The following is a 24168-nucleotide window of genomic DNA, read 5'->3' on the forward strand; positions in this document are numbered from 1 at the left end:
CACTCTACCTACTAAAATACTAATAGGATGGTGGTTATGTTAATTGTCGGTAACATTAAAAATATAAAATATGATTAAAATAATGTTGGATAAAACTGTTTTATTTGTATTTAAAAGAAAATAATAATGTAATTTGTGTTTAAAAATAAAAATAAAATATTAATTAAAAAATGAGAAGTAACTAGTTATGTAACATTTGATGAGAAAAAAAAAGTGAGGGAGAGTATTAAGGAAGAAGTGGTTTTGATGAGAGGAAAAAAAGAAGAAATGGATAAAGAAAAAAGAGGTTTAGTTTGGTGAGTTGGGAAATACAAAATCGGTTGACTCACCATTCTTTCTCTCTCTTTCTCTGTTCCTCCATTCTCTGGTTCCTGTTGAGTAGCTCCACTCTATATGCACCTTCCACTCCTTTTTCGCTCCTTCTTCACACCCTTCTCTTCACTCTTCCACCCTATATGGCTAAATGCCCCAAAACGACATCCACGCCCACCAAAACGGTGAAACCACCGTCACCACCCCGCTCCACCCTCCACTTCTGACCCTCCACCTCCAAGCCATGACCTCCACCACTTCGACCTCCACCGACCCCCTCCCATCGGACGACGGCGCTGCGGTGAGGGCAGTCAACAAACGCTTCGAGGGCCTCCTCACTGTCCGGACCAAGGCCATCAAGGGAAAGGGAGCCTGGTACTGGGCCCACCTCGAGCCCATACTCGTCCCTCACCCAGATACCGGTCTCCCCAAAACCGTCAAACTCAAATGCTCCCTCTGCGACTCTCTCTTCTCCGCTTCGAACCCTTCCAGAACAGCTTCCGAACACTTAAAGCGTGGAACTTGCTCCAACTTCAGCTCTGGGTTGAGACCCGGCTCGGTGCCTTCTCCCCTGCCCATTTCCTCCATCACTCCCGGTTCCAACCGCAAAAGGGGTTCGCCTCAAATGGGTGCCACGTCGCCCTCTTCTTATCAAAATCACTCCTTGGCCTTGGTCGAGTCTTCCCGGTTCGACATCGGGTACCCCCAGATGCAGAACAGTAACAACAACAGCAATAGTAATAATAATAATAATAATAACAACAACAACATTATGCACTTGCAGCATCACGGGCAGAGCCAGCAGCATTTAATGTTGTCGGGTGGGAAGGATGATTTGTGTGCTTTGGCCATGTTTGAGGACAGTGTGAAGAAGTTGAAGAGTCCCAAGACTTCTCCTGGTCCTGCTTTGAGCAAGGACCAGGTGAATTCTGCTTTGGACTTGCTCTTCGATTGGTTCTACGAGACTTGCGGCTCTGTGTCCTTGTCGAGTCTGGAACATAGAAAGTTTCAGGCTTTTTTGAGCCAGGTTGGGTTGCCCGGAAATTTGAGGAGGGAGGTTTCTGGGGGGAGGCTTGATGCTAGGTTCGGGGAGGCCAAGGCTGAGTCCGAGGCGAGGATTAGGGACGCCATGTTTTTTCAGTTGGCGAGTGATGGGTGGAAGAGTGGGGGTTTGTTTAGCTTCAACCCGTGTTGTGGTGGGGGAGAGAGTTTGGTGAAGTTTGTGGTGAATCTCCCCAATGGGAGCAGTGTGTTTCAGAAGGCTGTGTTCACAGGTGGAGTGGAGAATTCCAAGTATGCCGAGGAGGTTTTGTGGGAGACGGTTACGGCGGTTACTGGGAGTGTTGTCCATAGGTGTGTGGGGATTGTCGCAGATAAGTTCAAGGCCAAGGCGTTGAGGAACTTGGAGGCGCAGCACCATTGGATGGTGAACACTTCCTGCCAGCTTCAGGGGTTGGTTAGCTTGATCAAGGATTTTAACCGCGAGTTGCCGCTTTTCAGGGATGTGATTGAGAATTGCTTGAAGGTTGCCAATTTTATGAACAGTGAGTCGCAGGTGAGGAGTCTTTTCCTCAAGTGCAGGGTGCAGGAGATGGATTGTGGCGGGCTAATTCGCGTGCCTTCACCCAAATGTGATCCGCTGAAGAATTTTCAATTGGTGTTTCCTATGTTGGAGGACATTTTGAGCTGTGCCAGAGTGATGCAGATGGTTGTGATGGAAGATGGGTTTAAGGTGATGTGTATGGAAGATACGTTGGCGAGGGAGGTTGCAGGAATGGTGCAGAATGAGGGGTTTTGGAACGAGTTGGAGGCGGTTTATTCAGTTGTGAAGCTTGTTAGAGGGATGGTGCATGATGTTGAGGCTGAGAGGCCATTGATTGGTAGGTGCTTGCCTCTCTGGGAGGAGCTGAGGAGCAAGGTGAAAGAGTGGTGTGGGAAGTTCAACATTGTGGAAGGACCTGTGGAGAAGATAGTTGAGAAGAGGTTTAGGAAGAATTATCACCCTGCGTGGGCAGCAGCGTTTATACTTGATCCACTTTACTTGATTAAGGATGCAAGTGGAAAGTATCTTCCTCCGTATAAGTGTTTGACGCGAGAACAGGAGAAGGATGTGGACAAGTTACTCACGAGGCTGGCTTCGCGAGAAGAGGCTCATGTTGTGTTGATGGAGCTAATGAAATGGAGGTCAGATGGTCTTGATCCGCTTTATGCGCAGGCTGTTCAGATGAAGCAGAGGGATCCGATTACAGGGAAGATGAAAGTTGCAAATCCACTGAGTAGTAGACTTGTGTGGGAAACATGTTTGAGTGAGTTTAAATCCCTGGGGAAGATTGCAGTGAGGCTTATTTTTCTGCATGCAACTTCATGTGGGTTTAAGAGTAATTGGTCTTTTATGAGGAAATTTTCAGCTAATAAACAGTCAAGAGTTGCCTTGGAGAGGACTCAGAAAATGATATATATTGCAGCTCATGCCAAGCTTGAAAGGAGAGACTTTTCCAGTGAGGAAGAGAAGGATGCAGAGCTGTTTGCCATGTCTGGTAGTGAGGATGGCATGCTGGCTGAGGTTTATGCTGATGCTCCCTTAGTGTAATGTGCTTTTTTTCAACTCTTATAGAATTGTGTAATTTTAGGATTTATCAGATTCTTTACACAACTCTTCTATTATTCCCTTACATCTAGTTGAAAAAATTTCATGACTTGGGGGTTGAAACAGAAGGAATATTAGAAGGGACCAAAAAAAGCATGTTGTTAGTGACTGTGTTATGATCAGCTTTGATTCTAATGAATCATCAATCTTTTTTCCAGTAATTATTTTGTACTTTTAGGGTTGTAAAGGAGGAACTCTTGCTCTTTTATCAGCATAACAACAATTCAGGGAAGGAGCAAGAAGAATGTCATGTCACAAAAATTTTGCTAGTGATTTTGTAATGAGAATGATTATTGAATCCTAATTCTAATATCAATCTACAACTTAAAAAGATGCGCTTAATTAATGTATGTGTAAAGTTTGCCTTGATGAGAAACACCTTGTTTACAAACTTCCTCTCATGTGAAAAACTCAATTCCTGATTCCTCTTCTACTTGTTCTTCCGCTTCACTTTCTGTAGGTCAAATACTGGACTAGAAGCATTTTTCATGCTTATGGAGCTAGCTTTCAGGATTTTATTATTAATTTCTTTATGAAGCTTCAGCTGTTCACTTTTTTAGCTATTGACATTGATATGATAAAAAGCACTCATGCAGAATATTTAAAAATTCAAAAGCAAACTGAATTTTATGGTCTGTATGAAAAATCATTAAAAAACAAGAGGAAAGCCTATATCTGGAGCAAAGTTTTTGTTTTCTCAACGAAAACAACGTTTATATGACATCATGGGGTGTCATTAACGTGATTTCTTCACCTGAAGGGGGAAAAGGACGCTACAAATAGTCCATGGAATTTTGATTATAGATCTCAATTGATAGTTCATGTCTTGATATGCCATAACATAATGCAGAGTCTATAGATTCTGCTTGCCACACTAATTTGTGTGATTGAATAGAATAGGATGAATTATCATACTGTTTGACCACCTGATTTCCATCACATCCAAAGACTTTAATGCTTCAGTTTAGTTCTAAACTGAGTTGACCAAAGAACAAAAGGTGTCTCACTGCTTTCTGCAAACTGCCTGATGTAGAAGTTTCAGTTTCTCGTAGGGTATATCAAGATAAAGAGTTTCCCTTCATGTTTCCTGATTTTTAAAACCACTTGGGCGTGGACCATATAGTTATTGGACTTATCCCAACTACTCTTTTTTGTGTTTTAGTAACAAAGAAATAAGAGAATTCTCAATTACATGTGATCAATTGGTATTAACTATTAAGGTCCATCATGCTGTTACAAACCAGTGAGCCAGTAACTGAGCACAATTAGTCCACTTTCAAGTAAATTTCAACTTCCAAGCTGTAAGGACAGCACTTCTATTCTAACGGTATATGTTGTTCCTTGGTCTCTCTTTTTCATAGGGCTATTGATGCATGTGAGAACCTTTAGAGGAAAATGGAAACATATATTGGGCCGTTATTTGGCCTCACCTTTGAAAACTGATTCAAGTTTTGGCGTCTTCTGTTCTCATCACTGCACAAAATTGTCACAAGTCATTTAATTTAGATTATTTTCATGAGTGGAAAGAGAAAAACAGCTGAGGCTATCTCTACATCTGTTCCTAGTCATGTTTCACCACAACTAGAGACTGCATGGTTAGTCATCACAAAAATGGGAGCACTATAACACCATATCAAATTAATAACAAAAATATGTGATGAAATTTATGATATTTCTTCATGATGGAGGCAATCTCAAATGATATGGTGTGTACTCCTGCCACTACTAGATACTCTAATGAATAGGGAGTTAAGTTACTACAAATGTTAAACTAAAATAGGAGGCTCCCAAAATTTGAATGTTACTTTTTGGTGCAGAGTTGCAATGGCTTGAAGCAGTAGTAGGGTGGTAAAGGCAACATGGTTTTGACGTGTGTCAACCTCGGAAGAAGATAAGAATCTTTGTATCCGTAGAAGCAATTCTCATAGATAATCTGGCATATCTCCTGGTGTGTTTGTTTACTACAAAATGATTAGGCCCACAAGGGAGAGTGGATATCCATGTCAAAGGGTGTCATGGTCAAAGGAGAGTGAGGTATGAGTGGCCTTCCTTCACATCAATCCACACACTGTTTCTCTCTCTATATATATTATGTTTGTGAATATTATTATTGTTTTTGTTTAGCTAATGTCCCACAGGCTTTGGTAACTTTCTTTGAAACATTTAGTTTTGTGATAATTTATTTGTTAATGGGGCCTTGGTTGCCATGTTTATCTCAATGTTGCAAATTGGAATTTTGCAGAATTAACCGTTTAGGTTGCCATGATTGCTAAAAAGGCTTGGAAAAAAAAGTTGAAACAAGGAGTGTGTCCTAAAAAAAATGGAAAAAGAAGAGACCTGTCGGTATGAGAAGGTACATGATATGGTTGAGAGGGTTATTGCAATATGCAGCAGAGACTCAATGTTTCAGCAGATTATTGGAGCCATGAACAGAAGGTTGGTGATTCAAGGGTTCTGGTGGTGATGAAATTGCATATCATTTTGAATCCTTCTTGTCAGTCACATGCACATGACACCCTTTTTATAGTTGTCATCATACTTCTATAAATTTCATAAAATTATGAAACTGAAGTCTGAGATACTATCAACCTGATGCAAGCACAACAGTTTCCTAGTCAATAATTAATACAACTTCTGCCTCACTATTCCGTGCAAATAGAACTTCTGCAAATCATGCTGACATCTAAGTAGGGTAAAATTTATTTTAACCGAATTCATTTTGAACCAATTATGATTAGAATGTATATCCACATTAATCTTCACTGTAGATTTTATAATAGTGTATGTAAATCAAAGATGCTCAAATCCACATAAGAAATAAATAATTTGGCATGTTAAGCAATTTTCCTACAGTAGGCCTTTTAGTACTAAACCAATCTCTTGCTAACATATATATCAAATGACTATTTTGAAAACACTTGACTATAAATCACTAAATCTTATGTAAATAATCAAATTTAAAAACATTTAAGTTGTAACGTGTACTATGTAATAATATCAATGATAATAGTAATAATAATTTGAAGATAAATTATTGTATGAGTACAGAATTTATATGCATACTGAAGTAAAAGCTGAAGATGCATCAAAACGATAATAACCAAAGACAGCAATATTTGTACTGAAGTTATTTTAAACTTCTGATTGGTTATGTTCATAGATACTGCTGCTACATGAACGATGACTCTAGTACTATATTCCATAATAAATCATGCCATAATATGTCCTTTCACTGCACGTACAGCAGCTTGAAACTAGCATCAAGATAGCCACCCCTTTTATCTACTAACTTTTCTCCACCCTTTTTCATCATGAACCTATTCTCTTACATATTATGAAGTACTCTCAAAAAGCCTCAACAATTTAACTCATTTTAGACTCTATATTTTAACTGCACTCCATTATATATTGAGTTCACTGTTTTTGCATTGTAGCATATTGGTAATTTTCATGGATATATCATATATGTGCTTAATTTAAGTGTCTTCACCCACCTCAAGGGAAGAAATAATGAAAGTTTCTGTAGCTCCTTAATGACTGGCTAAAAGTCAAACACGGTTGTAAATGAAAAAGTTATGTGGCTGACTGAACTCATTAGTAGTGCAGGGTGCTGTATTGCTGATTTCTTCAGAACTGATTTATCTTTCTACTCAATTTGGTGTAGTGACAGTGGATCATGTCGGCAATGGCAAGCAATTCTGACTGCTGACCAACTAAAAGGAAAAGACCCTTTTTTTTCTCTCTCTTTTTCTTTTTAATTCATATATTTTTTTTCCCTTTTGCTTGATGTATGGTATAATTTCATTTTTCATTCCAGTCTGGTTGTTCTTGTATAGGAGAGGAGGATGTTATGATTGGCATAGGACAAAGCCATCTTTTTACAAGAATCTTCACACTTTCAATGTTCCCCCATCATTAATCTTTCTTTTTAATGTCTCTCCTTTTACATCCCACTAAACAAACCTCCCTTTGTTTTAGATTTCAAGATACATTCTTTTTACCTCATAAATTTGTGTTATGGGCTTGTATATTTTGATTCTTTGCCCCCATGATTTCATTCATCAATCTTTTCTTGGCTTATTCATTCATCAATGTAGGAATTAAGAAAGAGTTCTTCCCTTACCATCTATCTCCTGCTTCTGAGAATAATAAAACACTATTTAAAAGAAAAAACAGTCTATGTTAATTTAATATTATAATAAATTTGTAAATTTTTATAATAATTGTCTAAATGGCCATTGTTAGTATAACTTCTTTACATCAACAACAAAAAGGAGAAACAATATTTTTCAATTCAATTTTACTATGATTTTCTGTTGGTGTGAACTATTATTTTTTACTGGTGAGAACCAGATGAGTCCTATAAGAATCGAAATCGGTAGGAGTTCTCTCAGTTCCTAGAGTAAAGAGTAATTTTTATAAAAAAAACACATTAATGATGAGAAAAATAAGTAGGTAAAACTTTATCTGAATTTGTGCATATATAAAGTTTCCATATGGTAAAGATGATGAAAAATTTTAACAAAAAGATTCATCTTCATCTCTACATCATACATTGAAATAGCTAATGGTTTAACTTTTACTATCTTGGATTAGGTGATTTCTTGTTTATTCTGATTTCCAAATACACTTTTATTCTCACAAAAAAGTGTAAACCCTAATGTGAGAAGGAATATTTGAGAAACAGTTGATATTCCCTCCTTTGGCCTATTGATTGTGTTTTTGATGCCAATCAGCTAACTAACCATGAAAACTTTAACCTTTGGTAGTATTTTGGTAGATTTGAAAATTTGGAGATTGTGATGATGACAATGATTACATGTTAATCAATTCTTCTCCTATGAAAGGTGTGGACTGTGGAACAATGATTACACATTAATCAATTCATCTCCCCTATCTCAACATCTTGACCCTTGATTTTAAGATCAATGGCTTTGCTTGCTACATACCAACTTGCCCTACCTACCCCATACACAAGGGGTCCTCTAATGTGTGTTAGATGTAGTAGAAACAATTTGTGTAATAATGTAAAGCACATATTATTCCTTGTTTTTTAGGGCAATGCAATCATAACAATGTTTATACACATGTTGGTAGAATAGAAAGTGGACAACAAAAACCACACATTATTATTACCAATGTATTTAAAACCATATTCTATACTACTACACATTCATATAAAATAATAATAATAATAATAATAATAAGTTCATATGTTGAAGAAAATAAAAATAACAAACATTTTAGGTTATTTAATTTTATGGTTTATTTATTTAACCAGTTAGTTCATTAATCCAATTGACTGATTTTTAAAATAGAGTAAACCACCACAAAATAGATATTTTTAAAATTTATGAGTAATGAATGCATTAACTAAAGTGTTTTTTATGTTATTTATTAATTTTTATTATAACTGCGTTGAAAGTGAGATTAAGATAATGGAATTTGTTACTGCTATGTGTAGAAAATAAACTCTTATTTTATATTTATTTTATCTGAAAGTTAATTTGCATTTAAAACGAAATTAAAGTTGTGGATCACGTGAGTACACACCTATTCTTCTAGGTATTTATCTTTAGATTAGGTTTTTCTTTTTATTTGGATTTATCTGTTTTGCCATATTTCTGACAAAAGATTATTTCGATGATGTGAAAATTCCATATTTCGTTATTTCAATAAAATAAAAAAAAGTTTAAACAACTTAATTAGACTGAATTTAGTGGGGGAAAATGTGCTAGCTAATTAAAACATTTTTTTGGCCGTGCTACATTTATTTTTTTGAGATTTCTTTTAAATATTAATAAGGACAACATATATTCAAGAAAATAATAAAATATAATCAATAATTTTTGGAACCTAAATAATATATTCAAACTAAACATATTTAACTTTCATACAAAATTATTCTCTATACGTTGTAATATAATTTTTTCTTCCTTCTAGTACTACTCCCACCTTACATATTAATATGAAACAACTATACACTTCTTATATCAATAATATTAATCACTACTAAAAACTAATTTTAGAAACAAAAAAATAATTACTTACTATATTGATTAAATTAAAAACTATCTTAAAAACTAAAAAAATTATTAGTATCTACATTAGTTTCTAAATTGATAACTAATTAGCTACTAAGGTTTTAACTACTAACTACTTTAGATTCTAAAACTGATAGCTAATTAGATACCAATTAATTAATTAAATATTAATTTAACCAACTACTTTAAATTCTAAAATTGGTAATTAAAACCTTGATAGTTAATTAAATACCAATTAACTAATTAAATGTTAATTTATAAAAGTTGGTTTATAAATCTAGAAACTATTTGATATAACAATAATTTTTTAATCTCTAAAATTTTTTATTTTGTTATTTAATGATTTTTTTTTATAATGAGTTCCTTTATGCTCTCAAATATATAAGTGTCCGTAGTTATGAATTTAATGACGAATTTAGTGACGGATTAGGAGACGAAAGCTTCTCCACTATTAAGCTCACTTATTAATACAATACAAGTAGATAATGAAGTTTGATATTTTATCAATTCAAATTGGAATAATGAATTGACCAAAGTCGATTTTTTTCATAAATCGTGTTGGGTTTAATTTGGTTGGTAGTCAATTCAAACTCACTTGCACTCTCAAATCAACCTTTGAATTTTATTCAAATTTCAATTTTGAAATCATATATAATTTACATGTCTCTCAGCTACAAAAGCTACTATTCATTCAAAGTAAAGTTACTTACTCACTCTCTACAATTATACCACAAATTCAACTTACCACTTTTTAATTTAAATTTTTTTCTACCACATATTCATTGCAAAATTAAAGCATAATTGTTTATATCATAAGACTTGAAGTTTATATAATATAATATAAAATTATAAAGTTTACCTGAATTAAGAAGTAGAAGAGACGAATCAAAGCGATAAAGATCTGAATCTCAGTAGATCATGAAATAGGTTAGATCGATAAATATCCGAATGTCAGTGGATCATAAAATAGATTAAATTCTTAATAAAGAACTGGATTATCAAATTTTGTAGGACTTTCTTATTTTAATAAGAACTCTCTAAAAGCCATTTCTCTTTCCCTTATGCAATTGCAAGGCTTTATTAAAACTTGAAACTAGTATTCATCTCACGTGACTAAGTATTATATTTGCTTAGATAAAAATTTCTCTTCTTCTTCACCTTTCTTTATTAGAGTTGTTGGTGCTTGATTTGCCTAATAAGTTCAAGAACAGTGATGAACATGAATCCTTATTATTAGCTCATTTTCATGAAAGCAAATCAAAGGTGAGAAAATATCAGAAAAATCTGAGGCTGAGATTGAAAGTGGATTGGAGATATTTGTTTATTCTATTTGGTTTTTGTTTTGATTATATGGTTTCAAAGAGTTGAAGTATCAATTTCAACCAACACTTTGTAACAAAGACCAGTGACATCATATTCATGCAAATTGCAAATGTTTAGTGGAGAAGTGTTTGTCCATATTGGAACACACAGTAACTCATTCCCATCACAAGTAAATTACCTATGATGTTTTTGCTAATTGTAATTAAATCTTCTAATCAGTTCCTCTTATCATAATCATCTCTTTCTCTACAACAACTTACTAAGCTAAGGTTGAAGGATAATATGCAGAAGTTACACAGAGCATGTTAAATTAGACATTACTGCAGTTGTGACATTTTTTCATACACTTGTTAGGCATGGAACTTTAAGTACAAGCCATTATGTGCTATTTTCTATCACATGGTGTGTTACTTTTGCAGTTCCCACTTAAAGCTTGACCCTACAAACTTTGCCCAAACAAATCTTCTCTGCATCAGATTTCTTTCTTTTCTCATTCTGTCTTCACTGTTTTTCCCACCAATCTATGGCATAATTGGCTCTTGTATAAGTGGCCCCAGTTTCAACAGAATCACAAGAACAATTGAAAATAATATTATGGTATTATTAGCCTATTACCCACAAAGCCTCATATAATTTTCATTGATTAAAGATGGGTCCTATCATTATTAGACAATACACATTAGACAAAGACTAATACATAAATATCACTTATAGTTAGTATTAAGAGAAGGGAGAGGTAACAGTTCAAGCACAGTAATATATATATGTATAATAGCACCAATCAGCAAGATTTTTATTACTCAATTAGATTACACTACTTTGGGAAAGTGAGCAACCAATAATCATTTACACTTGAAAGCTAACCATATACCATACCCTCATTCTTAAAGTAATTGATGAAGGTGTCTTCAAACATGAATTCAAAGATAATGGTATTAAGAAAAAACTTTAAACTAATTCAACTTTATAAAACCGACTGACTTATAAGATGAGGTTTGTACCTATTTATATACTATGAAATATCTTAAGTTCTAGTCGATGTAGAATCTCGAACACACCCTCTCACACCAATACTGTTTGCGTGAGATTATATATTTATGGATGGTCTGATAGCAGTCCGATAGGGGTGACCTGATAAAATTAACAAATTCTCCTTATAAGGTAAGATTTATACATACTTATATACTATGAAATATCCTAAGTTCTATTCGATGTAGAATCTCCAACACACTCCCTCACACCAAGACTGTTTGCGTGAGACTATATATTTATGGATGGTCTGATAGTGACCCGATAGGGATGACCTGATAAAATTAACAATTTCTCTTTAGAATAGACTTAAGATTACTCTGATAAGAAGTGAATTTTAAGCCTAACTCAATCTTATAAAACCAACTTATAAAGTGAGGTTTGCACCCACTTATATTATGATATGACTTAATCTCTATTCGATGTCGGATCTCCAAAAAGGTTTCACAGGATTTTGTTTTCTTGGCTTGAAAACCCTAGGAGGTGAGAAATTGTTTGAAATAAAAGAAAAAAATAAAAAGTAGAAGGAAAAATGTGATGTTAATAATGAAGTTTTGTCGTGTTAGTTAGAAGTGTAGTGTGATAGAGAAGAAATTAGTGGAGGCATGAAATATGGAATTTACCTTACCTTACCTAATAATGGTTATGGTGTATGATGATTACAAAGCTTTTTATTATACTTTTTGTTTTCTTGTATTCCTCTATTTCCATAATTACTATTGTACTCCCAAACAATCCCTACAACTGGCCACCAAAACCTATTATTGTTGTACTCAACATCATAACAAAAACACATGTAAATCTAATCTCATTGGACCACTCCAAACCTAATAGCTTGCTAACATGTTCTTAATTAGGTATGTTTCCTTCTTAATCATTTTCGTTTCTAATATCATATTATATATGCTATGCTCTTCTTTCATTATATGTATTATTATTATTATTTTTCACAAACACACTTTCTTTTTTTGTTTTACGAAATTCGTTTTAATTATAACTTTGTGTACAATGTATTATTACAAATTTAATCAACCCCAAGTTTGCAACCAAGTGATTTTAATGGAAAGTGCTTTTGCATTTTATACAAACAAAAAATCATATTCTCATGCAAAGCTGCGTTTTGAGGCAAAAGTTTGACGGTTGAAGAATCTAATAGTTATTAAAAAAGTGATTTTGTATTTTACGGTCGATTTTATTACTAGTAATAGTGTTAAATTTAATTGAAATTAATTTTAAGAACTAAATTTATTATTGTAAAAAAATTATCAAATATAAACTAATTTAATGATAAAAATAATTAATTTATATTAATTAATTTAGTTATTATTTTATAAATTAAAATATTATTGATATTTAAAATAATTTCTATTATAAAAAAAATTATAAAATAGTTTCTAAATTGATATGTAACATTAATTATTAATTTAATATTTTAAAGATTAATAAATTAGTTTTTAAAACCAATTTTTCTTCTAGTGATTTAAGAGATATAATATTCATTTATCATATTGACTTTAAAATGTTGTTGATAATTGGTTAAATAATGATTGATTAATTATAATTGGTAATAATAAATAGTAAAAGGGTGAAGAATAAGAGGACTTACCAATAATGTGCATCATCATTTAGTAACAATTGTGAAATTGGGGTAAAGACTCAAACTTAACCAATTATATGCTATATTGTCATTTGAGACTATAATTTTTTTTTCACACAATAAATTATTAAGTTTTGTTGATCTTTTTAAATTAAATTTTAATTATATGCCATGTAAAAGTTAGTGAGACTATAGACACATAATAATTTCAAAATATCTAATAATGTCTCCTATTGATGACTAGATTGTGTTCTTTTTTAAAAGGAAAATTGAATTTTAAATGGGCTTTAACTCTTTTTTACTCCATTAATGTCTTTGTTCACCTTTTATTTATTCATTTTGCACTTTCCAAAATATAAATTTGACATTAATGAGAAAGAGGTGAGCAATAAATTAATGGATACAAGAACAAATACCTTTGAGATGAGATGAGTTTAGTAGAATTGATCCATTTAATATGTGAGTCCAGTGACCAAAGATATGTGTCAACAATTATTTGGGCCAATGTTTTAGAAGACACATTTCACAAATGATAAATTCTCCCTCCACCTCCATCCATTTTTTTTTTGCATCTTCATAATAATTATAAAAAAGTCAAAATTTTTTAAAAAATTTAAATAATATTAAATAAAGTATAACTTCAATTACATCCATGTACTCTTATACTTTCTTTCAATCACAACACTTTCATTCTTTTTCGGCCGCAAAGTTTGAAATAACAGTTCCTTCATTTGAGTTTGTGTGAGACGATTGACGAGAATATTTATTGTATTCCGAGTTTCCAATGCAAAGATAATTTTCTTTTGAGTTTTATACTTCATTTTTACACATCGCTGGTTTTTGTTTTGTTTTGTAGCTTAAAAAAAATCGAACAAAAATACTACCACTAGTAAAAATATCACAAAATTTACCTCAATCACTAACATTCACCACCAACTACAACTACTTGTAAATGAAAAAGAAAACACCACATTGTCCATCATGTTCAAAAAGGTATTGTTGAAATTAAAAAAAAAGAAAGTATAGAAGTGCAAAGAAAATATGAAGGTGTAGAAAGAATTTACTTCGACAAATACATATGATTTAGGATTAAAGAAAAAGATAATTTAACCCATTATTATAGAAAATAATAAATGAAGTAATTAGATGAATAAAAATGTTATACAAATGTACAATATTATAAAGGAAGAAAAAAAGTAGCAATCCATTTTACTAAAGAATATACATTCTTAGGAAAATCGTTTTAAAAATAACAAAAAATTGCACCTTTTTTTGTAAACCTACATATACAAATTTATAATTGTTTTAAATACTATAGTAACATTCTTTATACATTAAAAAATCTACTTTAATTGTTTGAAAAATGTTATATGTTGTATACTCCTACAAGAATAGCTATTTAGATGTTAAGAAAAACAAAAAAATTATCGTTTCAATCTATAAAAAAAATAACATCAAGATCAAACATTGAAAGCATATAAATAATCTTGAAAATTTTGTCCAAACAAAAAAAAGTTTAGATACTATAGTCTTTAGCATAAAGTTAACCTATCAAGTTTAGAAATGGAAAATTGTAGCTAAAAATATAAGTGTTTCACAATATCAATTCTCCTCTAGGATGATAATGGGTTAGAAAATTGTTTTATTATTTGTTATATATATATATATATATATATATATTTCAAAATATCTAAAAAAATTATATATCAATTACGATTCTGTAAAAATCTTTTTTACTATTAGCACACAAATTATTTACTCAAAAACAAATATTAGAATTTTTATTATTATTTCTCATCATTTTTTACTACCTCCTTAACAAGGGTTTCTTTATACATCTCCATAGTTTCTTCAACACTCCAATCTTCTTAAAATACTAAAATTACCATGTATTTTATTGATATTTTTTCCATTTCAAAAATATCTTACAAATTTTATAATTCAGAATATGTTTCTTAAGAAAAATACATTCTTGATTCGTAAGATCTTCAAAATATTTCCAAATTCATAAATACTTTTCTAGATTCTATAATCTAAAATATATTTATTAAAAGAAATACATTATGAATTTTGGAATTAATAATGTATTTATGGATCCATAAATACATTTTGGATTGTATAATACATAATGTATGTTTTCTTAAGAAAATTATATTCTAGATTATAGGATACGAAAGGTATTAGAAATATCTTTTGAATTCTATAACATGTTTCTAAAAAATACATTCTTATGAAAGTATCTTATAATGTTTTTTTTAAGAGTTAAATAGTCTTTTCTCATTTATGAAGGTGTCAAAAGAAACTATGGAGGTGTAGGAAAAAAATACCCTCAACAAGTATTTGAAGATTAAACGGGCCATATGTGGGCTATAATTAAAATAGGCCCAGCCTGTGACAAGAGGCTTGGGCTATCTATCCATTTTTCTAAGTGGAAGTGCTCTTTACTAGAATCAGCATGATTTTATGCCAAAAAAAATGATGCGATTCTACTCAACCTCTGCAAAACCTTCTCATTCTGATCACTATTCTAGACTTGTCTCTTTGATTGAATCATGCAAGTCAATGCAACAAATTAAGCAGACCCATTCACAGTTAGTAACCACTGCTCTAATCTCACACCCTGTTTCAGCCAACAAGCTCCTCAAGCTTGCTGCTTGTGCTTCTCTTTCTTATGCCCACAAACTGTTTGATCAAATTCCTCAACCAGACTTGTTCATTTACAACACCATGATCAAAGCACATTCTTTGTTACCGCATTCCTGCCACAATTCCTTTGGGGTTTTCCGCTCATTGACCCGGGATTCGGACCTTTTTCCGAATCGATATAGCTTTGTGTTTGCTTTCAGTGCCTGTGGCAATGGGCTGAGCATGCAGGAGGGACAGCAGGTTCGCGTCCATGCTGTGAAGGTTGGTTTGGAGAACAATGTGTTTGTTTTGAATGCCTTGATTAGTATGTATGGGAAGTGGGGACTTGTGGAGGAGGGCTGGAAGGTATTTCAATGGGCTGTGGATAGAGACTTGTATTCTTGGAACACCATGATTGCTGCCTTCGTTGGATCTGGTGACATGAGTCGAGCTAAGGAATTGTTTGATGGAATGCAAGAAAAAGATGTTGTGTCATGGAGTACTATAATAGCTGGTTATGTTCAGGTATTGCTGGATTTGAAAGTAAACAAAATAATGATATTAGCATTTTACACGATTGCCTTGTTCGTTTGAAGTGGACATTTCACTAGGACGCGGTTGAAAGTATGTCATATTGGTTGTGTTTGACTTAATTGTTAATGTGCCGTGTCTAAAGTTGCTTCATGCTTACTATAGGTTGGGTGTTTCGTGGAGGCTTTGGATTTTTTCAACGAGATGTTGCAAATAGGTCCCAGGCCAAATGAATATACCCTTGTAAGCGCTTTTGCCGCTTGTTCGAATCTAGTAGCACTGGATCAAGGAAAGTGGATACACGCTTACATTGGGAGAGGCGAGATTAAGATGAATGAAAGGCTTTTAGCTAGCATCATTGACATGTATGCAAAGTGTGGGGAAATAGAATCAGCATCCAGGATTTTCTTTAATTACAAGGTAAAGCAAAAAGTTTGGCCATGGAATGCCATGATTGGTGGGTTTGCAATGCATGGGAAACCCAACGAGGCCATAAATGTCTTTGAACAAATGAAGGTTAAAAAAGTTTCCCCTAATAAAGTCACATTCATTGCCTTATTGAATGCTTGTAGCCATGGCTATATGGTCGAGGAGGGGAAATTATATTTCAGATTGATGGTTAGTGATTATGCTATTACACCAGAAATAGAGCATTATGGATGCATGGTGGATCTACTTAGTCGATCGGGTTTCTTGAAAAAGGCTGAAGACATGATTTCAAGTATGCCAATGGCTCCTGATGTTGCCATCTGGGGAGCACTGTTGAATGCTTGTAGAATCTACAAAGACATAGAGCGGGGATATAGAATAGGAAGGATCATTAAAGACATGGATCCTAACCATATAGGGTGTCATGTTCTATTGAGTAATATATATTCAACATCTGGGAGATGGAATGAAGCAAGAATGCTGAGAGAAAAGAAAGAACTCAGTAATGAGAGAAAAAAGATTCCTGGTTGCAGCTCAATTGAATTGAAGGGGACATTCCATCAGTTCCTTGTTGGAGACAGATCCCATCCTGAAAGTAGGGAGATTTATTCATTTTTGGATGAGATGACAATCAAGTTGAAGAGTGCTGGGTATGTTCCAGAGTTTGGAGAACTTTTGCGAGATATTGACGATGAGGAAGATAAAGAGACTGCTCTGTCTGTTCACAGTGAGAAGTTGGCTATTGCTTTTGGATTGATGAACACAGCATATGGAACTCCAATTCGCATTGTAAAGAATTTAAGGGTTTGTGGGGATTGCCACCAAGCAACAAAGTTCATCTCCAAAGTTTATGATCGAGTAATTATAGTAAGAGACAGGACAAGGTATCACCACTTCAAAGATGGAATCTGTTCTTGTAAAGACTACTGGTAGATAAGGAAGCAGCTACATATGTCAATTAAGCTTCAGCCAACATTTTCCCCCTTTTGCCCACCTTTGACACAACAGAACATTTTTGTTTATATGGCAAACTCATATATTGAGTCGACCAGACAAAGATATGCATTTGATGAGAGATTTTAGCTAACAAAAACAATAATGTTGCCCATGCGATCAGCTCCTGTATAACATACTAATAAGAAAAGTTCAAAGAAGGAAGAATGACCTTCTATGAGCATTATTTGCATTGTTGAACAGTTCGCCAATTGGTTTATTAAAGGAGACTATTGCTTTTGGGGCTTTTGGCTAATTCTTGAAGAATGCCCTTTACGGTGCTGTCAATTCTTTACAGCTTCTGATAATGGAAGTTGCCTGAAGTTTGTACGCTTCTGTTTCTATTGTATACACTATATATGTACTGAACAAAGAATAGCTTGTCCTTGTTGGAACAGATAAAGCACAATCGTTGAGGAGTAAATTGTTGTATAGTTATTCTTGACCATTTTGTATAGGTCTCATTTTTCCGAAAACTTTTATTTTATATTTGGATATTTACCAAAACCTTTTCTTTGAGGTTGTTTCCTCAGACCGTCATTATTTCAGTTTTATCATGGCTTCGTGATTGTATTGCGCAACTTTTATGAGATTAGTAAAGTTTTGTACATTTGGTACTCTGTATAAAACTTTAAGCTGAGGATGTTACAGGCTTAAGAGCGAGAGCAACTCTGAATTTTGGACAAAATAGATGTAGATGTTGGAAGCTACATATATATGGGATTAGATTTAAGATTGTTGTTATAAACCTGTACTGTTTCATTAAGGGATAATATCCTTGCATCTCCTCTTTATTCTTGTCTGAATATGGAAAATAGAAGCTGAAAATGTATCGAACTTACATATTGAAAGCAGAGACAACGCGTTCCATTCTCAACACTGTTGGGCAACACATTACTCGAGTTTGGCTACATATTTACATATATTTTCAAGGTAAAAGGTCATTTTGAAATTATACAAAGTTATCACATTAATCCTTAAAATTAAAAAATAATAATACCTGAAAATACAATTCATTAACATTAGTTCAATTCTTGATCCAAACTTGAGAGATAATATTAATATGTTCATAGATAAAAATGACAACAAGTAATATTTCAAAAAGGTAATATACTGCAAAAAGAGGAAGGCCATAAACTATTTCTTTTAACTCGTATGAATTTACCTTTTGAATTTCTAAAATATAGCATGACAGCAAAGTTTACATAATGCGACAGAAAAACATCTGATTTTACATCCAACTGACCAAAAACTTTTATTGCACAAAAGTAAGCAGAAACTTATTACTTACACGCCAGTATAATTCATGTGTGACTGTAAAGGGCTATACTTTCGAAGGCAATCATACAAAATCACTCCTCCACATTTACGTGAGCACTGGCTGCTTCCATCATTCCATTGCGTATCTGCTCTCCAATATCCCTAACATGGCCAGGTCCATGGGGTATAAAAACAGTGGTATTCTTTGATGAGTTCCCAAGATCTTTGATTGTGTCAAAGTACTGAGTTATCATGATAAGATCCATCACCTCCTTAGCATTAGTGCCTTCTACTTTGTGAGAGAAATTCAGGATGTTCTCTCTCAAGCCATCGGTAATAGCTTGCCGCTGCCTAGCCACACCAACCCCACCCAAATACTTGGCCTCGGCTTCAGCTTCTGCTTTTTTAACTAGCAATATCTTTTCGGCTTCTCCTTTGTACTCACTTGCAAGTTGCATCCTTTGAGCTGTCAAATAAAATCAATCCTCACTGAATACCGTGGCATACAATTGAACGTACCATAATCTTAATTAATCCACTAATATTTGGATTGGCGGAAAAAGATGGAATAGAATATTAATGGTGTTATGCTCCATTGCTTTAATTGATAAAACAAAGATGAAAAATAATGAAAACCATGAAAATTATTTCATTGTTTACCTTTATTTTTAACATCCACACCCTCAATTTGGGTGGAATGTGACGGAATGGAATTTTGTTTTATTTCATCATAACATCTCCAAACAATGAAATGGAAGTATATTGCATTAATATTAAATTTCATATTTTCATTTCAATCCATCCCATCCTTTTGCTTCAATCCACACTGCCCTATTAAAGGGTAAATACACTTCTATAATATTTGCTCATTTTAGAGACAAACCCATCTAAGAGGAGTATGTTTAGAGAGGGAAATTATAATATGCATACATACATGTTATGTTACTACTTCGTAATATTGCCATGAAAATAAAAATAAGAACTATAAAACATGAAGTGTTATTACCTGCATTGATCTCATTCATTGCCTTACGTACAGAAGGATCAGGTATAATATCAACCATGAGTATGTGCTCTATATTATACCCATATTCTCCCATTACCTGATAATTCAGGAGATAAAGACCATTGGTATTCAGAAAAATAATCAATCGAGGATGAGAGAACAAGCCAACCAAAATCTTACTAAGTCATCATATTTCAAAACAAATCCTTATTCATAAAAACTTTCTTAGTTTCATTTACGCCACCAACAAACTATAGTTTTAAAAGAAATAGACGTCTTGTAAACAACTACAGATTCTCTCTTGACTTGTCACCTCTCATATACTTCGGTGTAGATGGCCAGAACTTTATTTTACTTCTATTCTATTTATTTCTTTCCTACATACTAAAACAATGTCCAGGCCAGACATGTGTCTGTCGACTGTTGGAACAAATTATTCCCACCTACTTCCTTCTCTCAACATGGCCACCTATGCTTTCTATCTAAATTACTGATCAATGATTAACATATGTTTAATTTCTCCTTTCCAATGGAAACAACAAAAAACACACTCACTCACTCTTTGTCAATAGAATAGCCTTGAACATATAGATGAATTTAATATGTACTAACTTATTATTTGTATATTTACAAGTCATATGCATAAAGACCCAAGAGACTCTTCCATCAATGTATCAAGACCTGATAAACTTTCACCATAAGAAAATAAAAATAAGAAAAATGAATTAAGCTTTTCACATAAGCTAAAATCAACTTATTCACTTCTATAAAAGCTCTTTTCATTTAACTTAAGCAGAAGTTAGGCTGCATTAGTTGAATTTAGCTTATAGAGAAGTCCAAAGCATTTTACCTACTTGTTTTCATCTTGTTAAAATTGTGATTAATATTTCATTGTAAAATTTTCATAAAGCTGTTTTTGTGTGTGTGTGTGTGTACTTACCTAGTCTAAGGATTGAGCGTTATAGACTTTAGTTATTCCTTCTGTTGTAAAATAAATCACTTGAGGGCAATAACTCACTGATTTTTATCACTTCTAAAATCAAGTTGGAAACGATGCGAGTACAATCCTGCTCTGTCTTCACCTGTCACCGAACAACCACTGTTAGTTATCTCCGGCCGACATTGCCATTGTCCGCCATCTTTTTCATTTAGCAAAGTCAGAGTTATGTGCACCTCAAGGACCACAACCCAACCTCGACACTCATGTGACCACAAACCTCCAAACATGCCACCATGCACTGATCTCCATCAACACTACACCAAACACATGTTTCCCATAAGCTTCCTTCCCATCAATGTTTGTCTATTCAAAGTCTTCTGGGCACATTTTTACCCTTGGTTCCCAATTTCAACATCCTTGGGCAGTTGGTCATGTCTCTTTCCTCACATATTAGGGTTTTCCTTCCATCTCTCCTGGGATTGTTGCTCAAGGGGAGTCTAGTGTGTAAATTACATTGCTCTCTCTATGGGCCGAAGTAGTCATCCTGAAGGTAAATTTAGTAATATTATACAGATTTTTAGATTGAAACAAAGTGAAATAGATAGATCACTTAGTTTTCTATTGTTATACTTCTGCCGGGAAGTGTGTTAATCTAATGATCTGTGTTGATGATATAGTTATTATAAAGAAATGATACCATTAGGATTTCTCAACTAAAGGAGTGCTTATTTATCCATTTTCTAACCAAAGATCTTGGTTATATGAAATACTTGTTGGGTATTGAAGTGACTCTATCAGAGGAAATTGTTATTGTTCACAAAGAAAATATGCTTATGATATTCTAGAGGTGACAGCGTTTGTTGATAGTCCTATGAACCCAAATCAAAAGCTAATGATGAATCAAGGTGAAACTTTTTCAAGATCCAAAGAAATATAGGAGGCTAGGAGGAAAACTTAGTTATCTCACTATTACAAGACTTGATATTTCTTATGTAGTTAGAGTTGTTAATCACTTTATGCAAAAAAATTACCTTGATCACTGAAATATTGTAATTTGCATTCTCAAATATATCAAAAATGAGTTCAGGACAAAGATTGTTATATGAGGACAAGGGAGGTACTCAAATTATAGGGTATTGTGATGCAGATTGGGCTAGTTGTGCCATTGACACGAGATCCACCACAAAATATTTTGTCTTCTTTAGAGAGAATATTGTCCCTTGGAAGAGCCAAAAACAATATGTTGTTTCTCAGAACAGTGCAGAAATTGAATATAGATATATAGCTTTGACCACTTGTGTGGATTAAGCAACTCCTCCAAGGGTTGAAATTTTGTGAAGTTGAGTAGATGAAGATGTATTGGGATAATCAAGTATCCCTTCAGTTGTCTCCAATCTAGTGTTTCATGAGAGAACCAAACACATAGAGGTTGATTGTCATTTTGTCAAGGAGAAGTTGTTGTCCAAGGAAATTACTGGATTTATCAGCTTTAATGACCAACTTAGAGATATTCTAACTAAGTCTTTGAGAGGACCAAGAATTCAGTTTATATACTTCATGTTTGGTGCATACAATTTATATGCGCTTGAGGGGAGTGTTAAAGTTGTGATTATTATTTTATTGTATCATAATGCTGTTTTTTTTATTTTGTGTATGTACCTAGCCTAAGGATTGAGTGTTATAGGTTGTAGCTATTCTTTTTATTGTACTCTTCTCATCTTTCCTACACACACATGTATATAATACATCAACCGAGAACAATAACTCACTGATTTTTACCCCCTCTAAATTCAAGTCTTCTTTCTTATACCAGTGCTTGTGGAAAAGTTTATCCAAATAATACGAACTACTTACAAAAAGGAAGTTACCTTTTCAAGTTCCTCCAAGACAGATCTGGCAACCTCGCCCTTCTGCTCAAAGAGCTCATCCAAGTTCATTCTCGGAACAATAGCACGTGTCACTGAACCACCAACCAAACCACAAAACACACAGTTAAAACAACAAATCAAAATTCACACAATTGTCCACAAAAAAAAAAAAACCGTTAACAAACACAACCATCGAAAACATAAGCCTGGATCTGCTCCTGAGGATTCTGCAATTCATAGAAAGCATCATCCGCGTTTTCCTTAATCACTCGGTACTGAATTGAACACAGCAACTGCACAAACACGTTGTCCTGCTCCACAATTCAAAATTACAAATCACTCACTATTCCTCATTTATATCATTCATAGGTCATAATCTGCACTCACTAACTAAAAATCACACACTGTGCTAACAAATTAACAAAAAAATTACTCGATTGTGTCATAAAATCTGATAAAATTTAAGAAATAAAAATAATCGGGAATTGAAACGGAATTGATTGGGGACCTTGGTTTTGGTCTCGATTCGGACGTCGAGGGAGGAGATTCTGGTGGAGAGGATTCCGGCGAGGCATTCGCCGGCGAGAGGGTTGAAAACGTGGAAACCGGGTTGCGCTAGGCGGTGGAAACGCCCCCACTGTTCAACGACGCCGACGCTCGATTGAGCGACGCATCCACAGAACAAACAGAACGAGTTTCCCATCTTTGCTATTCTAAAATCAAAAGCAGGAACAACCACAAACAAACACTGCCTTAAATGAAAATATCTTCTTCTTCTTCTCTTTTCAAAGTTAACGTGTTATATACTTTCATTGCTCATAAGAAGAAATGTTAATTGGGATAAATGTTTAAGATTTTCTCCATGCTTTTAAATTTCTGTTAATAAAGAAAGAAAAAGAAAATTGAATTTACTTTATACATTTCTTTTTTTATAAATCACAATATGTATGTATTGGAAAAAAACTATATATTAATTTTTTTAACATATGAATATTAATTTTTATAATAGTTAGTTAAAAGTGATAGATAATTGGCTATTAAAATTAGTTTGGATAGTTTTTTTTTTCTATAAACAAGTTAAATACTATAAAATAGATTTTAGATAAATTACTAAAAAATAATTTCTATAAAATAGTTCTCTGATAAATTAATTTTAAGTTTTTAAATTATGGTAATGACTTCTTTTTGAATTTTATATTTGGTTATGGAAAAAATTAGTTAAATAAATCCTCCTCCGCCATTAAATAAAAAATAATATGTTTTTCAACTTTTTTAGTAAATATTTTAAAATTTATATGAATGATGATTTTTAAATTGTTAAAAAGGTAAAAGTTTTATTAGTACATTATCATTAAACTTAAATGTTGTATTTTTCATGTTTTAAATTTGTTAAGTACATAAAAAGTACACTAAAAATTAAAATATTTCAATTTTTAAAAGGGAATTTGCATCACAATTCACGAGTACTATTTCACGTGATAGCTTATGAAAAAAACTACTTCACGTCACAATTTATAATTTATAGAAAAACTGCTTTCACAAATAATATTTTTTGGGCAGGTTG

General features: G+C 33.2%; 3 protein-coding genes across 8 annotated transcripts; 2 read left to right on the forward strand and 1 right to left on the reverse strand.

The window, feature by feature from the left end:
- The first annotated feature begins 207 nt into the window (after window positions 1-207).
- LOC137837738 (uncharacterized) lies at window positions 208-7051 on the forward strand. Of its 4 annotated transcripts, XR_011085512.2 has the most exons (4): window positions 236-2898; window positions 4777-4993; window positions 5202-5395; window positions 6624-7051. XR_011085512.2 is itself a non-coding variant. In XM_068646847.1 (2 exons), the coding sequence occupies exons 1-2, from the start codon at window positions 464-466 to the stop codon at window positions 5230-5232; spliced, it is 2466 nt and encodes an 821-aa protein (XP_068502948.1). In that variant the 5' UTR covers window positions 236-463; the 3' UTR covers window positions 5233-5601. The 4 variants fall into 4 exon arrangements, 2 of the variants coding, with proteins under 2 accessions (XP_090157645.1, XP_068502948.1); XR_011085511.2 differs by lacking the exon at window positions 4777-4993; XM_068646847.1 differs by lacking the exons at window positions 4777-4993; window positions 6624-7051 and having other exon boundaries at window positions 5202-5601.
- Window positions 7052-15386: 8335 nt separating this feature from the next.
- On the forward strand, window positions 15387-18033 carry LOC137837739 (pentatricopeptide repeat-containing protein At3g62890). Its single transcript, XM_068646848.2, has 2 exons — window positions 15387-16102; window positions 16274-18033. Exons 1-2 carry the CDS (start codon window positions 15416-15418, stop codon window positions 17468-17470), a joined length of 1884 nt encoding a protein of 627 aa, XP_068502949.1. The 5' UTR covers window positions 15387-15415; the 3' UTR covers window positions 17471-18033.
- A 637-nt stretch (window positions 18034-18670) lies between these two features.
- LOC137837741 (SPFH/Band 7/PHB domain-containing membrane-associated protein family) lies at window positions 18671-23488 on the reverse strand. Of its 3 annotated transcripts, none has more exons than XM_068646849.1 (5): window positions 23113-23488; window positions 22795-22915; window positions 22605-22696; window positions 19797-19893; window positions 18671-19256 (listed from the first exon to the last, which is right to left on the reverse strand). In XM_068646849.1, exons 1-5 carry the CDS (start codon window positions 23305-23307, stop codon window positions 18883-18885), a joined length of 879 nt encoding a protein of 292 aa, XP_068502950.1. In that variant the 5' UTR covers window positions 23308-23488; the 3' UTR covers window positions 18671-18882. The 3 variants fall into 3 exon arrangements, with proteins under 3 accessions (XP_068502950.1, XP_090157370.1, XP_090157371.1); XM_090301244.1 differs by having other exon boundaries at window positions 20815-22696; window positions 23113-23378; XM_090301245.1 differs by lacking the exons at window positions 22605-22696; window positions 22795-22915; window positions 23113-23488 and adding exons at window positions 20815-20878; window positions 20970-21280.
- Between the last annotated feature and the right edge of the window lie 680 nt (window positions 23489-24168).

This window comes from Phaseolus vulgaris, chromosome 4 (assembly GCF_051622355.1).
Source record: "Phaseolus vulgaris cultivar YP4 chromosome 4, ASM5162235v1, whole genome shotgun sequence".
NCBI lineage: Eukaryota > Viridiplantae > Streptophyta > Magnoliopsida > Fabales > Fabaceae > Phaseolus > Phaseolus vulgaris.